Source organism: Strongylocentrotus purpuratus, unplaced genomic scaffold (assembly GCF_000002235.5).
Source record: "Strongylocentrotus purpuratus isolate Spur 01 unplaced genomic scaffold, Spur_5.0 spur5_scaffold_13, whole genome shotgun sequence".
In the NCBI taxonomy this organism is placed as follows: Eukaryota; Metazoa; Echinodermata; class Echinoidea; order Camarodonta; family Strongylocentrotidae; genus Strongylocentrotus; species Strongylocentrotus purpuratus.
The window spans coordinates 17,135,866-17,154,743 of record NW_022145598.1 but is presented as its reverse complement, the minus strand read 5'-3'; the positions used below and the strand labels follow the sequence as shown (position 1 = coordinate 17,154,743).

The window sequence follows — 18,878 nt, the reverse complement described above, 5'->3', positions numbered from 1 at the left end:
ACATGATCTTAACCTTTTTGTACTAATAAAAAACAAAATCATCTCTCTCTATCCCACTCTTGCTCATGTTTTTCTCGCACACACACACACACACACACACACCATCTATTGGTTGTATGCAAAAGTAAATCTACTATGTTTTGGAATAAAAAGATTATATAATCAAAACAGTTTAAAGTAAATAATTTTTAAAAGAATCACTCTCAAATAATTCTTAAAGAAACAACATTTCTACGGAACGATTATTACATAAATATAAATCATTTAGTAAATGAAGATGAACACATTAGGCCACAAATACTTAATGAATTATTAAAGAATATACGAGGTCACTTTTTTATTCCAATGATATGAAGGAAACTAGTATGTTTTGCGTGAACTAAGAATTATAAAATGAATGTCGCTGTACATACGATTGGTACATGATATAGACATAGATGAAGGCAACCTGTTTATTAAGCTTCTAAACTGTATATAAACGTTTTTTTGTGTTCATACATTTCTTAACTTAATATTGCTTTGATGGTCCGGAGCTTTTCTTCCTCTCTCATGTTCTATCACTAAGTCACTTTTCCCAGGGATTACGCCGTTTTTGATGGAATGAAGTATCAAACGTATGTGAGCGTCTGCATATATTTGTTGAGTATAACATTTTTTTTTTTTTATCAAGGATGATTTAAATTCACATTGCAAACCATTGTATGTAGCAAAGTTTGATGTAAAAATATGGAACTGTTAAACTGCCAGTAGACAACTGTTTTATAATATTTACAACTGTTTTATCACACTAAAATATCGGGCAACTCAAGAGCAAATGTCAATACATAATTAAATATCCCATGAAACTCATAAATGGATTACGTAACAGCTGTGTAATGTTTTCGGATTTCAATAGGTGGTGATCAAGGCTTTTGCAATAAGCGTAGGCTTTTTGAGCATGTGCGTTCAAACTAAGCACGCACATTTCAATTATATGACATAAATACATATATATATTTATATTTGGTATATATAATCTTGGTTTATATATAACCTTGGTTTAAAAGTGGGTTATTGATCATATATCATGATTTTTGTTATATTATCAAATTTCTTTCTAATTAAAAACAAATGGCAATTTTATATCATCAATGAAACACAATATTTGTAAGTTTTCTACATTTGTAATGTTTTATATGTTTTATATATGCCGTGTACTTTTTACTCTATAAATTGAACAATTTCAGCAATCAGTGTCATCTGTGTATTCGATGACTTTTATCTCAATAAACCAATACAATAAACCCCGAATATATTTAGAGTAGGTATGTTTTCAATACCTTCGCATATCAGTCATACATAATATTCAACATCTTTTCTAAAGTAAAATTGTTAATACATCCCAAATACAACTGAAAGTTCTTTAAAACAAATTAATTATATCACGAGATTCTTGATATCCCTCATATTCAGTTGAAACATGGTAAAATACAAAGCAATACATATTACATAATTCTTAGACAAGAAAATAAAGTGCATGGCAAACCATGTACCTCTTGTGTACAGACAAATACTACTACATTAATGTAATGCCATACAATTGACATAATAACCTCGTTTTCTGTTTCCTTTTTCGCAGCTTAAACATTCTGATGGTCGTAAAGATGAAAATGTTTAGTTCAAACATAGTGGATTTATGTACATGATAGAGTTGTAATGGAGTTTAAACAGAAGGCATATTGCGCTTTGAGTATTATGCGCTTCATTGCATTAAAATCTATATGTGAAACTAACAGAAGTTAGAATATATCCATTTATGAAAATTCAAAATATTAAGGAATCATGTTAAGTTGTAAACTTATTGCGTACCAAAGTGTGGTTACACATTAATAAAATAACAAATGCTCTGTTGATCTAATCCATTAAAATAGAACATGGAAGGCTAAAGTTATCGGGGTGAATTATTTACGGTGGGAAGTAAGAGGGTACTTATTACCCCCATGTCATTGAATGCGTTATGACGTCACGATGTAGATCTATTCCACCAGGCCATCCATGTCATTCTTGGTGAGATTGTAAAGGTGCAACAAATTCGAAAGATGACTGAATTGACCTTTGAACTCCTGCATCAAATGAAGAAAAAAAATGAAATGTAGTAAATTTAGATATCCGTAACAATAGCATACTCATAGGGATAGTTAAGTTCTGTTTTCGGACCGCAAATGCCTTCAAAGTGCATGGTTATTTCTCTTATTCTTATCTGTGATATTTCTAGTGCCCTTTTAGAACCTAAAATTGCTATGAAGGTAATTTTTGACCCCAAAATGTGTGAAATTTAGCCAATACGATCATACCAATTCAGCTCAACTTAAAAAAAAACGGTGACCATTAAATAATTATTTAATTAAAAATAACAATACATGGGCCGGCTGGTTGTGCGTAATATAACCAAAACGACAATGCCAACAAAAAATCAAACATCGGCATTCGTTAAATATATGGATATTTCAGCCGTCTCTGAACCGATTTTGATCAAACAAAGATGATTTTGTCATTTGAATTGTATGTTCTTTCACATTTTACACTCAGTTTTTATCATCTCACAACAAATATTTTTTGTAGCGCCCTCTGCAACAGACCTCAACTATCCCTTTAATACTACACGTTCAAATCTCGCCTCGCCTCACTAAATGAATATATAAAGATCATGTCATTAGCAAATACATTTCTGACTCTCATATCATGCCACAGGGCTAATCCCCATTTTGCCAAGCCCCAAATCCCCCCCCCCCCCCCCGTGCCAGGTTGTTTTGGAGATAATCTGATTAACGCGATGGTTCTATGAATAGCAAGTGCAAAATACACAGCACAGACCAATTAGCATGAACAATTACTGCTATTACGAATGCTGCATTGCACGCACATGGCACTCAAGCGATGGCTTTCTCGCATATACAAAGCACTATAACGATAGCGTGCATGCATCCTTATGGCAGGCTATGAGTTAAAATGACTTAATTCATTACAGTAGTACATAATAGAGAATAACTTGCACTTCGTATATCAACATTCAAACTTAGTTCGTCTTTATGACTAGGTCTACGGTTGATTGAGCAAAACGTTAATCAATAATCGAAAAGAATAACCTAGCAGATCGATTAGCCCACGCGACGGACAGCTCTAAAAGGTCCGTGAGATCGACAACCCATACGACCGTAAAAGGTTATACACGATGTAACAATAACATGTAAAACTAGTCTCATGGACCGTCGGTCATTTGATGCCTCTGGAAAGGAAAGTGATTAGAGTCCCCACTAAAGTTGTACAACATTTGCTCATGACCGAATTCTTAACTACAACCCTGGACCCAATAATACATCTAACCCTAACTATAACCCTATACCTAACCTACAACCCATCTGCAACCTGACGAAATAAAGCCCGGGGCATTTGTCACAGGAGCTAATATCGAGTCACTGGTCACAGGAAAACATTACCAATACTTTTATCCCATCATCGTGGTCATAACCGGCGACCAAAAATATATTTCGCAACGGCAAATTGGGGACCTATTTACACCTTGGTGAAGAGTGATGTACATGCGTAATGTCTTGTAAAAGTAAGTTAGTGCTGGGTTGGGGTTCGAAATCTAATTAATCGTATTGAGCTTCAAAAGAATGAACTACTAGACAACGATACTCCCTCAGAAAACACTATCATTATTATTCTAATATACCTTAGAGATAGAGGAGCAGGCCTTGTTCAGCTTTCCTGGTCGGACCTTGGGTTGACTTGTTACCTGGGTGCAGTAATCAGTCATCATCTTTCTCTGGAGTGGATGTTCATTGTAGTAGGGCAGATGATCCGATTCAGCCTAATGTGAAAGATCAGACATTGATGATGGACAAAATGAATGCAATATGAGTACTTAGGCTACATCTGCTACATTGGCTATGTCATATTTGATATGGAGGTGTATGGTCTAGTTGACCAGTCACTATAGACTGCAGATCACAAGATACGAAAATCCAATCCCTGCCATATAATTAGCGTCCTTTAACAGGATATTAATCTATATTTGCCAAACTCGTCCTAGGTGAGGTAAATGGAAAACGATAGGACTTCTTTGCCCGACTGATTTGGTGCCTTCAATAGGGCTGCTTGGCCTAAGCTGACAATGACCCGTGTAATAATCCAAAGCGCACAGAGACTTGTGAAATATGTGAGATTTCCTATACAAGAACTGAGTATTATCATCCTCACTGATGTCTAATTACCTGTCTCAAGGTTTTGGTCGTTGCTGCGTCATTAAGAGCACCAGCGAGGGCGATGACAAATCTATCTGCTGTTTCTGATCTCGGCATCTCAAACATCGACGGTAGGTTGGTGAGCACTGAACTCCAGAAGTTAGACAGGCTGTGGATGACAGTTATTGATACATCGTGAGATAACACCTTTTGGATTTCTTTTCTCACAACCCATTGTTGGTAAGGGTGTGAGTAAAAATGCCCCCCTCCTCTTGAAGGCGTAAAAAGACAATTCTTGCAGATTGGATTAGTTTTATTAGCATGTTATGATTTCTGCACCTCTCCTCCTACTGAGGAGAGGGAGAAGGAATTTGGTGGAGCAAGACGTAATATCAGCAAAACGTATCCCCAACATGCCGAACGAACTTAATTAGACAGATTTTTCACTTCACCACGGTTGTTGCTATCGATGGGTTGTCATAAACATAAACACGAGAGGCGAGGTAGCTTTTCTTCGTGCACTGATAATTATGAAACTGTTGATCGCCATAGGCTTGAATTTATAATAATGACTGAATATTTTTGCCGGAATTATGTATTTACATACTATGAAATATAACACTGGAATAAATTATAATATACATAATGTTTTCAAACACTTAATACATGAGCCCTGCTCACCAATTTTTCTTCCATTTATCCGCACAATCCTCGGGCAATCCTCCACCTGCATACTTTATAGCCAGGGCATCAAATGTGTCAAAGAGATACTTGACAGGTAGAGGGATCTTAGCTGGTTTCTTGAATATCACTTCAAAGATACCATCCACATATGGACTGATAGATGCCTATAGCAATGATATAAAGACGACCATACTAACATCAAATGGAAATCCTTTCCGTGAACCATTTATGATATTATAGAATAATTATTGGTATTTCATCTTTACAACACTATACAACATGTTTACATATTAGAACAAACATATTTCAAATTACATCAAAACATAAAAAGAGAGATTAAATATTTATTCAAGAAATTTGAGTTCCTTTTCATTACTAATGATATACACTATTGTTATACTTTATTCCTAGGAGTTTGAATGAGACTACATTTACAATGTTGGAATGTGAAAAATAATGATTGATTGATTGATGGTTGGATATATTGAATCGATTTTTGTCAAAATAACACTGAATATGCAGCTCAAGTGAAGGGCTGAACATATTCAATTAACAAAGCAAAACATACAGAATACATACAAATCCAAATCAAACTCAAGACGTATCAATTATAAAATAGAAAATTAACTTTCAGAATTTCAAAAAGCCGACAGAAACAAGTTCCAATTAATCAGTATAGAACCGAAATCCGCTAAGAAAATCGTGTAAAGACTCACCTTCATAGTTAGCATATGGGGGATCGCTAGATTTCGATCGAGGTTTGCTTTCATTTGATTCATATGATCAGGCAGGTTACTTTTTTTCCTTGTTAGCTCTTCTACACCACCCTGCAAAAAAAATTAAACAGCGAACTTTTATTTTGCCTCTATTTGCTCTTTCACCATATTTCTCCTTTTCTCTTTTTGATCTTCCCCCTTATCTTTTTCTCTTCCTCTCGCTTTATCTCTATCTGCCTCTTGTTTCCTCTCTTCTCATTTCCTCTCCTCTCCTCTCCCTCTGTCTCTCACTATCGCTCTTCTATTTTCTTCTTCTTCTCTCTCTCTCTCTCTCTCCCTTTCCTCCTCTCGTTTCTCTCTTCGTTTCCATTTCTCTATTTCTTTGTCTCTGCTCTGCCCTCCTTTTCCCCCATTTAATTATTGCTTAAGTCATTGAGAATTTAAATGATCAATATGGGATAATACACAGCGAGACGAGAAAATGACTAGTTCGACCTATGTGTTACGTGATTAAAGGTGTATTGTACACCAGGAAAATATAAGCAAAACGTTTTCAACCATTAATATTTCGAAAAATTTCTAACCTTCAGATGGATAGCATTCGAAGCTGGTTGTGAGAGCTGTGATTCAGGAATCATCTCCACGGTCACATGCTGCAAGGATTCGTCTGTAAATAAAAAAAGATGTTTAGATTTTATGCCTAAATGTCAGTGAATGGTGCAGATTTCGGTATCGCTATTACCCCCAAAATACTCGGATGTAAATTTCAAGCCCGATTTCAAATGCACTCTGGTCTCAGCAAGGCCGGAGCCGCAGTCACCGAGCTAGCTAGCTGCCTACATGCCACCTTTTACTTCGTCTTCGGCTCCTTTTGATTGTATATCGTAAGCAATTATTTACTTTTACAAACTGAATTATTAGTTTGAATAAGGTGCGATGCTGTGAGTCTATTGTGTGCTGGTCGCATGATAACAAACGAGAAAACCTTCGGAGATATCCCTGCATGAGAGATGTGACTTTGGAAAGATTCACAACAAACCCTAAACAGCGCGCGACTTGGAAAAAGATTCTCAGAAGGCAAGACAAGTTTGAAATCAAGCACGATCGTGACTTTGTTCGCGGCATTTTGACAAAGAACAATAATATTCCCTAATGATGTAAAAGGAGTGGTATTCCCATAAGTATTTCTTCTGGAACAATTAAGGACTTGTAAAATGTCTAAAGAGGTCAGTAGCAGTCGACAAGAGAGCTTTCGGATACGTATACCGTATGCACCATATGCACCGGAAGCATGTAAGTACCGGAAGTAGTTCGAAATTACGTCCAAGAGGTCCACATCGGGGCATTTTGGGGAATCTGCGATAGCGAGAATCAATATAACGCCTTGTGTGCACCTGAGCTCATAGAAGTTAAGTATGTCTTGTCTTACATGTCTTTGAAGATACTTCTTTCAGATCGAGGGTTTGATATTCATCACCATGGTTCTTCGGTATTAGTGCAACGAGGGATCCGTTTCTAATCTGGAAGTACAAAATATAGTTATGAATTTGATTTAATATTCCGCAGTAATATTTATGACCACCCTAACTGCGCAGGGTCAATAAGTTATGTGTTCACCGTGCGCAGTGCCTGGAGTCAAAAATATTTTTGTGAAAAAAATTACATGACCAGCTGACCCTGCGATGCTAGGGTGCACACAGACATTACTGCTAAAAATCCTTGACATTGATTACATGCATACGAATGTATTAGTCGGTTACGAAAATGACGTGTACCCTCGATTTTGGTCTTAACCTAAACTATTCCAGGTATGGGAGTTACTTAATAGTTTTTTCATTAATGCAGTGCTAAAATACCAATGATTCTAAGCTCTCTTCTATGCCGGATTGATATTTCAGGATCAACATTTTAATTAGTATATTATTTCAAACACGTCCATATAACAAAATTACAGATCCACTTGTCAGTTCTACAAGGTAAAATTTAGTGCTTACACGTAGCATTTACGATTACTATCAATGTAATTATGAATAACAAATTGCTAATAAACTATAAGCTAGTAACATACCCCAAAGCTCTTCATTGTATTGATCATGGTTTTCCCCTGTGTCTCAGAGGATTTGTCTATATCTTGTAGCAAAGTGGTCCTTCCAGAAGTCTGAATCCACACTGTTAAATACCAAAAGATAGAATGAGGGGAAGTTTAAATATCTCAATTACAGCAATTATTATGCTTTGATTATATACGAATTCTCTATGTCATAGTCTACAATCCATCTCTACGAAGATTCACAACTATTGGTTAACAGTTGCTGTTTTTACTCTGATATATATGATATACAGTATGAACAATGTAACGAAAATAACGAAAATGCAACAAAAAATCTCCGTCGGTGGATCAATAAAACAATCTAAACAAGGTTTAATTAAATGTTAACTTAGAGGCTCGTTACATTTTTATTTAAATGCATGTATTTTGTCCACAGTTACTATGCACTGTTTTATTCCCAGCCAATGATTGTGGAGGTGTTTCAACAGCTCCCGACTTTACTTTGTTAAAGATATGGGGTCGGAGTTCTAATCGAGTTATGTGTTAGGTTTATGGTCAGGCTTCGTTTGGTCCATGTTCAAAGTAAGGAAATCGTTTTGTGTTCGAAATTAACCATGGATCAATTGACATTCATTTAATACGCTTCTTCTTCATACAACCGAAATTAAACAATTATTTATGATTTCATTCAATACTCTCACCTAGATCAACTGCATCTATGTCCCTCGGCAGCAAGCAGTAACTCTTCTTCCAGAGTGAGTCTAGAATCTTCTGTTTGGCTTGTTTCACAGTATCAACATCCAACACAGTCATATGAAGATAAACATGTCCGTCTTCATCAACAACATCAATGCCCTAGAACGTCAAGGGAAATAGAACGTGGATAAAAGAGATTGAAAGGATGATCTTAATATCGATATTGTTTATTCTCTTTAAATAATTGAAGGCTGAAGATTTCGTCAATCTGCCGGTCAACTGAATCTGGTCTTGCTAAAACCATTATTCTATCTCTGCAGCCTAGTGGTTAAGGCATTCTAAGCCAGGAACCAAGGTTCGATTTCGAAAGAGTCTGATTTCAACCTTTGTAAAATGTTAAATATATGGCAACAAAGGGGAACAATAATAGAGCTACAGACCGCGAGGCATGGATCTTAAATTACAATCGAAACTCTTTGGGTATTTACCTATGGCATTGAAGCCGGTCGAGATAATTATATTCATAAACAATCAGTCACTTATTTTATCACCCATTATAGGCAGCAAACTTACGAGAGAATGAAAGTCAATTTCCTGATCAAGGAGTTTGCTAAACTCCAGTGTGTAGTATGCATCTCCAGTCACGACATCTATAGGACCTTTCTCGGCCTGGGCCTTTACTGCCTGGTACAGCATGTACAATGGGTAGACGCCATACACCTGAGGTAGTACCAACAAAAATGAGAAGAAAAAAAGGTCTAAAAAGGAAAGGGTATGTAGGCCATGTAATTTTCATATTTGACTTGAGTAAATCGTCAGTGTCGATAAAAGTGCTGATAGTATTCTTGGAAAAAAGTCCTCTCAGATATCCATTAAATGCACCAAGATAGTAAGTGTCAAATGTAGAGTTAGATTTAGAAGATCAGATTCTTTTATTTACTATGTCCGTAATAGTGCTTAGCATGAATTATATGACATATAACATGAAGCGAAATGTAACAATGTTTTCATATTTTAAAAATGATAATTGCCATTCATAAATATTTTAAAATGTATTCGTTTATATTAAGCGTGAAGACACGACCGACGGAAATTGACTTCTCTATAAAATGTGTAAACCATAAAAGAAAATAAATATGACATAATATATTTGAGAATAAACCTCACCTTCAAGTACTCGAACATAAACAGGGCAAACCAGTTGCTAATCAATTTCACTGCGATTGATTCAGTGCTGAAAAAAACAGAGGAAACATTTTCAAAGAAAAATATGCACAAGAATTTGAATTCCAGAAATCGATAGTTTTAAACCGTCAAAAGGTAATTTCTTATTGTTGCCAAAGTGAATTATGTACAGGATATCAACTATCCTATCCACATTAAATAGGAATGTCGCATCATCGAGCAAAGGTGCAATAATGTTTCGTCATAATTCCAGCTATATTGCATAAATAGAGAATTATATTGATGATTGTGGTTAAGCAGTAACGAATGTAATAAATTGTTTCAAACTCTTCTGAAAGGACTGTACATACTAAGATTAAGATGTGTGTAAATAGAATGATTACTTGGTAAATAGTGTATCCATCCGCCTTCTAGACTCAGATGCTGTTACGATTTCATCTTCAACAAGTGATGTCAATACACTGAAGAAAAACACGAACAGGTAGGAAAGAAAACATTAACAGTTGTTAAGGAGATAATCCGGGTATAGTATGACAAATATATATTTTTTTAAACCGTGTTTATTCTTCTAGGAAAGCGCAGATGAGCGTTGTGTGATAAAAGTGACAATCGTAATTGACTTTTTGCTCTTAACATGATCGCCGTGAGTTTGAATAATTCGGCTAAATGGCTGTTTCGAGACGCTATTGTTTTTATCCCAAAGAAATTACGTTCGGGTTACGTAATGTGTCATTGGCACATTTCAATATCCGCTAAAAAGCCTGTTGAAAAAGCATTGTGTTGCCTTTTCGAATGTCTTTACTTTGTTTCTCTTCAGGTTATCAAAGTTATTTGCTTTTACAATATGTTGGAAACCAACTACAACACGTAAACTTACCTTGTAAAGTGGATCGACTTTCCCTCGCTGACGAATGTGATTGCCAATAGAGATGCAATGAGCTCCCTACAAAAAAAAATGGGAGAAGCCAAATATTGCTTTGTTATGTCTGACCATATTGAATTCAACAACAGACAGTTGTCGAGGTGGAAAAGGGATTTATAATTCTTATATATATAAAGTTATTAGGTTTATGACACAATAATTATTATTATTTTGTTGGGGGAGGGGGCAGGGTCAAATTTATTAAAGTAAATGTCATAGCAATTAATCAGAAACACGCTATTTTGTATCGGCTTTATACAGGTGTCGTAGCCGAGAGGTTGATAAGTGCTCGTGTACTTGACTAAAGATCCTAACTTCTTGAAGCCCAAGTACGGCATTATTGTCCTTTAACAGGATATCAATTAAACTTTGCCATTCTTGCCTTTAGTCCTGGCAGTCTGTTAATTAAATAATGTTATAAGAATAAACTCGAAGAATGCAGGGTGTACTGACGTTTAATAGTATCCGAGCAAGAACCATGGTCGTAATGAAACGTTTATATGGTGTATACAGGCTTTATACTAGAAGCAAAAGCTTTAATGAATGTTATGACCTTATATTATCTCGTTGAAAATAAATATGTTTTCTAATATGCAATGCTTCTAACTTGTATATATCGTAGAGTATTTACATTCAGCACCAAAAGAAAAGATATTCGGGTACCTTTCTCGACCCAGTCCCGTTTTCTTATTTTCGAGTTGCCTGATGAATTCTATCATTCCGGCCTTCTCCTTCAGCATACGATAGAACGATACCAACGAATGCTCCATAAAGTCTTCCATGTACTGAAACAAAATAGACCGGAATATCAATGAGCAGAAATATTTACAGAAGATGCAATCAAGCAGAAGAACCGGTGCAAAGCATTTGAGTGAACTGCACACTTTTAAACATCAAGCACGGAGTTATCTATCTTTTTATATATACCCTATGTAAACCTTGAAGACGAACCACCGTTAGTCTCTTGTAAGATGCTTGACAGAATAGCTGCCTATAAATCACTAGTCTAAGATGTTTAAAGTAAGCATTTTTTTGTGAGATAAAACTTATTGTTTAGAAGAAAGCCTTTTCATATCAAGATAATTTTACCTCTGGTTCTGTTGTTTCTGGATGAGTACCAAGCCCAGCAAACAACATCATCGTCACATATTGGACATGCCCGACAAATGGAACTCCTTGCTTCTGGACTCTGTCATCAGCCTCAGATAAATCCAAGCTGGTATTTGAGACTAATGGACAAATGCGAGGAACAAAGACATCATAATTATTTTGGGCTTGGTTTAATTCGACCTGAGGCGAATGAGTTGCAAGGAGGGGGGAGATTATATTTCTTTAAGAAATGTGGGTTAGATATATTGATGTTCATGTTGTTTTCAAAGAAACGTGGGTAAAATAATAACGCATCTTTTTTCCTTAGATTAACAATTTTGTATATTATTCGATTGTATTTATTACTGAACGCCAATATGAAAACTTGAGTACTTATTTTTATTTCATACAGGAGAGAGGTATTGTATGTGCTAAGAAAGCATTATACGGCGGTTCATAGTCGTGAAGCGATCTATTAAAAGCGGATGGGTGTTTAAATGATCATACCCGGTTATCAACATTCTTTTGATTGTGGAGTCGACCAGGTGCAGAAGTACTTCTTTCCTCATATGATAGCAAGGTAATTGACATTGCATAGGATCTATCCACGAGAGAAGACTAAACACCATTCCCGAAATGTAATAATATAGCCAAATATGATGCCTTTACAGCTGACGTGGTATTACTAGAAATATTTGTAGCAAAGAATATATAATACCTTCTCGGACCCTTTTCAAGATGTTCATTCGGATCATTTTCACCTCTTCCTTAGCTCGTTTCACTTCCAGTTGTTTCTTTCTGAACCACCAAACTAGAATAATCATCGGAATGATAATCCAAATGGGGACGACAATGACCACAGGTATTACAATGGCTATCAAAGGGTTTCCTTTCGTAGCCCATGCTGAAACAAAGCCTGGAGAGAACCTTACATTCCCGTGCAACACCTGGGTGAAAGTTAAACAAGATTATGGTAATATAATGAAAGATAAATTTGTATACCGCATAATTAATACATTATAATAATTCTTTATGCGTTTCAACATAATACAGAAAAATGTAAATACTAAGGCAGGTCTTAACTGCTTTTTGAAAAGTATCGAGAGAATATATGTTCCTAATTTTCATGGGTCGAGAACTCCATAGAGCATTAACTAATGCCTTAAAGGATTGAGTTCAAAACGAAAACGACAACAAAATACATCATTGTACCGGTCAAACTGGTTCAGCGAAGTCTTTGAAATCCGTTCCACAAGACAGCAACTCATATGCCATTTGCATGTGCTTATTTAACAGTGGAAGAGGCTGAAAAGGATTTATAAAACTATTTTAAAGTATCTAAATAGTGTTAGTGGCTGCAGACTGTTAACGTATACAAACCCATCCCTAAAAAAAGTCGTGCTGCGGTAAACTATCGAACGCCAAACCTCACATTCTCATGCCCACATCTCAACACACTTCAAGCAGGACTTATATCCGCGTGCCTTACCTAATAACCTCACATCCCAGATCCAAGCATGCGTATATCATGTACCTCACTGATGTACATTCACATCCACATTTTGAACCTCACGTTCTCTTTACCATATCTTTTTTTAAAGTAATTTGGTTTTATTTCTCCAAATGTGTACTACAAACAATAACATATCCCCTACACACACGCACGCACACACACACTCATACTCACACACGCACAAACCTACACGCACTCACGCACGTACATACATTCACGCACATACGCACACACGCACAAACCTACACGCACTCACGCACGTACATACATGCACGCGCGCGCGCCCACGCATTATACACCTCACACCTTCACTCTCAAACCTCCATACCCTTGCACCTCTCGCAAAAACACACGTAGACACACCCACATCTGTCAGGATGTAGGACTCGTTGAACGCACACGCTAACCAACGCACACACATATTTTTTTAATTAAAAAAAATGTAATTTTGTTTTAATCCTACAAATGTGTAATACAAACATACAATTGAATAAAATAAACAAACATATGCACTCCCACACGTTCCGCACACACACACACACACACACACACACACACAAAACAAAATCGGTAATGTCGATCAGCTGCACGCCCATGTAAAAATGTGCCAAGACCAAATACAAACACCCTATAACATCATGCAAACACTTTCACACACCCACTCCCAATTCATTTATCAGTACGCCTACCCATCAGGGAGGGAAAATGTTAAAAAAAAGTGCCCCAAAATCAATGTCTAACAAATACTGACTAAAGACTGCAACACACTTTTAGGCTCTGGAGGGCCCAAGAGTGCAGCGTTTAGACTAAATACAAATGCACAAATCTTCTCGCTTGGTCGCTACGCTCCCTCGCATTATATCCTTCAAAATGTACAAGTAAATATTAAAGAAAATCTGTATTCCGTTTGCATCACGTATTAAGCATATTTTACATTGTATGTTTACAAGATTAAGAGTTATAAAAATAAATCAATGCTACAAAAAGTGTCATTTTGCATGTTACAGGTATTCCGTGATATATTGGTTGGTTTTAATAGTTCACTACCACATAGTCTATATATTTGCCATTTCAACTCCCATAGCGATATCAATGTTCATCTACATGACAGAGGCCTAGAGTGTAAAATATAAACCCCACCATGCCCAAGCATCCTACTTACTAAAATTTACCTACTAATTATGTAAAACCCTTCGGACTGCATACTAATTACCGGCAAAGTAAAAGTGAAGTGTGAAAAAGGCAGATTGCTCGTTTGTATACTATATTTTTGCTAAGGAATGTAATTTGTTAATACAACAAAACTTTCAAAACCTGTCAGGAGGTAGTCACTACTGTCACCTTCGCCCCTCTCATTCACTGTGCTCCTTCGTCCCTCGCATTTCGTTCCCGGTCATTAAAGAAATCGCCTTCCCTGCTACCCACACTCAACTAACCCCACCCTCATTCATCCCACCTTACTCACGCACATACACCATCTGTCAGGATATGTACAGTAACTTGCCCACCCTAACACCCACATTCACAAACGCGCGCGCGCACGCACACACACACACACACATACACGCACACACACGTAACTCTGTCAGGTTCTACTTTTAACACCTCCCATACCCCATGTCGTTACGCAAACACCCCGTACACACACAATCACGAACACAAACACACACACACCCCTACGCACACACACCCGCTTCTGTTTGGACTTACACCCGCATCACCAACCCAACGTCCTCACTCATACACTGTATGGTATGATAGTTTGTAACCGTGTATGAGATTAGAACGCATCTTAGAGGTATGTAGTCGAGTGGTTTGAGCACTTGATTGGAAATGTATATGTCGTGCGTTCGATCCATAAAACATCATTAATGTCCTTTGGCGAGGCATTATAAACATTTGCCACTCCATACCTTGGTGAAATATGGGAACCAGGTAGGGTGACGAAAGCCTTGGTGAGAGGTAGTAATTACCATATGTCCCCACGGCTACATATTATAGGAGTATAAATGGTGCACATTGTATGCGCGAATGAATCTGGTGACTGGGGTAATAATGATTTCTGTCAATCGCTTTGAGACGGAATTCCGTTTTAAGCACTTTTTCATTCCAGATTTATTATTTTCAAAATCAGTAGGAATATAATTTTGACTTACTGTCACGGCTGGTAAATTCTTTGCTGGTCCCTGACCCAATGATCCATTCTCGTAACCTGCTAGAGGTTGTTTCTCTGGCAGCTGGCAACGGACCACATCAATTTCAAGAACATCCACATGACATACACCATTCGGCCCTAGCAGAACTTGAACATCATCTTCCATGCTAGCCAGATCTAAGCCAATGCCCTAGAATGATTCAAAACAAGATCATTACTACGTATATTCATCTATGTTATGTACATTAACGTATCAATGCTTTATATCTACTTCTATTATCGTGCACTATGTCGGTGCTTTCCGTTCGCTTGTGAGGAAATCATTTGCCCATGTGAAGTGATCTTTAAAATAATTTAAAAAAATTATTTTTAATTCCTGTAGTTTTGTTTACGAAAGTATTTTATCCAGGCGTGGCAGCGTGATTACACGGTATTTTAACACTCACTGTAATATCGAGTCGTCCATTACTGCTCGCATAGATCCTGTTTGGCCCACTGAAACTTTCATACACAGGGTCTGGATAGTAATCTATAAAGCCGCCATCGACGATGTAACCATCAAAATCAAAAGTCAGATTTGCTGTCATAACGCCATTTGAAGCTCGCCTCCTCCTGGTAGAGATAACATGATCAGGAAAGTTTGGGGTTGGACAGATGAGAAGAGTTTCCGTTCCATTGCAGAGCTGTGGAACATAAATCAACACATTTTGAATAAAAATGAATAGATATATCAAAGTTGTTTAATAATGAATTATAAATCAAGTAATAGAAGGAGATCTCATGATTCGCTATTAATGATTTAATAATAATAATAAGGAACCGGATAAATCATGAGCTTAATCGAACATAACATTATATAGGTATTAAATGTTGATTGTACATCCCAACAAAAAGCGTTACAAATAAAGCAGATTAATTTAACAAAAAGGGCATCCTAGTATAGACCGGCAGCCTACGGGACCATTATCCCAAGAGACCGACAGCGTCAATCTAGCGAACCCTCTGAAAACTTCAAGAAGTTGTAAAGGGATTTCATGGACTGTCATTCTGGAGGTACGTCCATTCCAGGGAAGTTGATGATCTGAAAGTTCTATGGTCATGATGATGTTTTTGTAATTTATACTTTAGCAGACTACATTTGCTCTGTGGAGAAGCAGACAATAACCAGCAAACTAAGACATAAATACCTCAGAGTTACTGGCATCTGTTGTAAGTGACGAAACTATTATCCGAGGTTCCTGGATGAGATCAAATCTTTGTCCTGTTAGTTTGATATCAAGACCTCCTCTGTATTAAAAGAAGTAATATTACGTTTTTCAGACTATGAATCAAATATTTGAACTTCATATACGTAGCAATATCAATAAAATGTCACCTGCAGAACTGACAACAATCAATGCCTTATTATCCTTGAAATATTTGTGTGGGGGAAAGATGTATAATAATATCTGAATTAAAAAGTATAGAAATATTTCAACGCAATTGAGAAAGCATTATTTTAGCCCAATTGAACACTGTTGTCTATTTTTTCCACTAAAGCTTCACATGACCAGAAATGTAACTCGTTACACGCCCAATTAACACTATAAGGTATTGACTTTAAACATATTTTCATCATAATGTTTGTCATTAGATAAGTATAGTATGATTGAGAATAGCCAGACGATCATTTTTTTCCTAGCATTCTAAAAGGCTCCCGCCAGTTTGAAACAAGAATAAAGATATTGTTCCTTACGACATAATAGACACAGTTCTGTCAATGCCATCGATAATTGGGTTTGGGTAGTAGGTAAATGTGAAGTCTTCAAATGTTTTTTCAACTCCATCGAATGTCATGGTCAATAACACAGAGACTTGTTCATTGATTTGTAAGCTGCTTGTGATGCAAGTCGCAGTCGTGTCTTCAACAATCCTGAAGAAGAAAAAAATACATCCATACATGTCATTACATCACAGCTCTATATTTCATGCAAGAGAAGATGGGGATTAAGTTTAACTTCCGTAACTTTACGTGTTCCCAATATTTTAGTGATAAGTATATGTATTAGTATTGTAGGTTTGATTGAGGAAGGTCAATCGTTTGAACTGGTTAACTATAAATTGGTGTACTGACAACTTGCTGGATCTACCCACGTAAAAAAAAGAATATATGGTATTCGTCTTTAGACACAATAAACCAATCGAATCGAGAATAAATGGTGAAGAAATTGAAAAAGTACATACCTACATTGGTACTATTGTTGGCGATTTTATGAAGTGGGGGATTAGAGTAAAGCAATAACAAGAAGGGACTACAACGGATGCATTTTCTTTATAAACTATAAATTATAAACATTTTATGTCAATCGCAACATAATGGTCTTGTTCTTCAAATCAGTAATTGAAAGTATCATCGCGTTTGATTCTGTAGTCTGGTACACGAGTTGTGGTAAAGGAGACTTCACTACATTGAATAGAATCATCAGACAGGCCGAGAAGATAATATGACAATAATTAAACCTTAGAGATCTATGTGGAAATAGAAGAGTTGAACAAGCAAAATCCATCTGAATGAAAACAGCACCCCTTGAACGAAAACTATAAAAGAATGCGGTACAGTAAAGGTTGAGATCAGCGCGCTGTCGGACCAATAGGCTCTCAAACTCATTCGGACCTAGCTCTATACGATTATTAAATTAAGAAGGTATCATATAGAGCAAAAATACAATAATGATACCTTTACATAACAATTATAGTAATGTGAATAAAATAACAATAATATAATGATAATGGTGATGAATTTAGTGACAATGATAATAATAATAATAATGACAATGATAATAATATGATAATATAGCAATTATGATAGTGCAATACATTTTGTATACTTGTTAAAACTTATCGTCATTCTACCTCACTTGGTATACATTATTTTCGATGCATGACTATATCTTTAATTGTTAATTGTTTTGTTTTTGTTCTCTGTCCACTCAAAAATGTTTTGAATTTCTGAAAGCGACTCATTTTCCCTTACCAATCAATATAGGTGTGTGCAAGCACAAGTGTGCATGGGTGCAATGGGTGTGTGCGTGTGTATGTGTCTGTTTCTAAATTCTACTTGGTGATTGTGATTACATTGTAAATTTATATATCCCATAATCAATTCCCATCAAAAATATTCTCCCATTAGTAAAATGCAATTCGAAGTGCATCTACCAATTCATCAGCAATATTCCAATTGTATGTATCAACACAAAATAAATGCTACTGAAAACATGTTTCGCAAAAATTGATCATGAAGGTACATAATATATATAACCGATACTCACAGATTGTTGCACTGTGCTTCTCCAAAACGAGCTTCAATGTTCCTTCCTGTGTTGAGATACATCCCAGTAATAGTGATCTCAGTCCCTCCTGCTACCTGCCCCTCCGTGGGACTAAACCCTGATATCATGGGATCCTAGCATGGAAAATACTTGCTCGTATAAATCGATTCAGAGGATTACCCATCAATAACAAGTAGGTTACCACTGAATGTTTTATCAATGGCATTTGATTTTTGCGCTTATCTACTCCCGGACCCCGATATGAGAGTATAATAATAACGTTATACTATATATTCCTTCCTGTAAAGAAACAGCAGTATAAACTAGTTAATGG

General features: G+C 36.3%; 1 protein-coding gene across 1 annotated transcript; it reads right to left on the bottom strand.

Annotated features, from left to right (window-relative positions):
• Nucleotides 1–1,801: 1,801 nt before the first annotated feature.
• Nucleotides 1,802–17,138, bottom strand: LOC105439875 (plexin-A4-like). Its single transcript, XM_030983569.1, has 20 exons — nucleotides 16,972–17,138; nucleotides 16,424–16,523; nucleotides 15,683–15,919; nucleotides 15,238–15,426; nucleotides 12,287–12,515; nucleotides 11,569–11,708; nucleotides 11,143–11,264; nucleotides 10,435–10,500; nucleotides 9,941–10,018; nucleotides 9,540–9,606; nucleotides 8,946–9,092; nucleotides 8,378–8,531; nucleotides 7,695–7,795; nucleotides 7,056–7,146; nucleotides 6,211–6,293; nucleotides 5,627–5,737; nucleotides 4,908–5,074; nucleotides 4,257–4,395; nucleotides 3,716–3,853; nucleotides 1,802–2,102 (listed from the first exon to the last, which is right to left on the bottom strand). The coding sequence occupies exons 1-20, from the start codon at nucleotides 17,070–17,072 to the stop codon at nucleotides 2,016–2,018; spliced, it is 2,547 nt and encodes an 848-aa protein (XP_030839429.1). The 5' UTR covers nucleotides 17,073–17,138; the 3' UTR covers nucleotides 1,802–2,015.
• Between the last annotated feature and the right edge of the window lie 1,740 nt (nucleotides 17,139–18,878).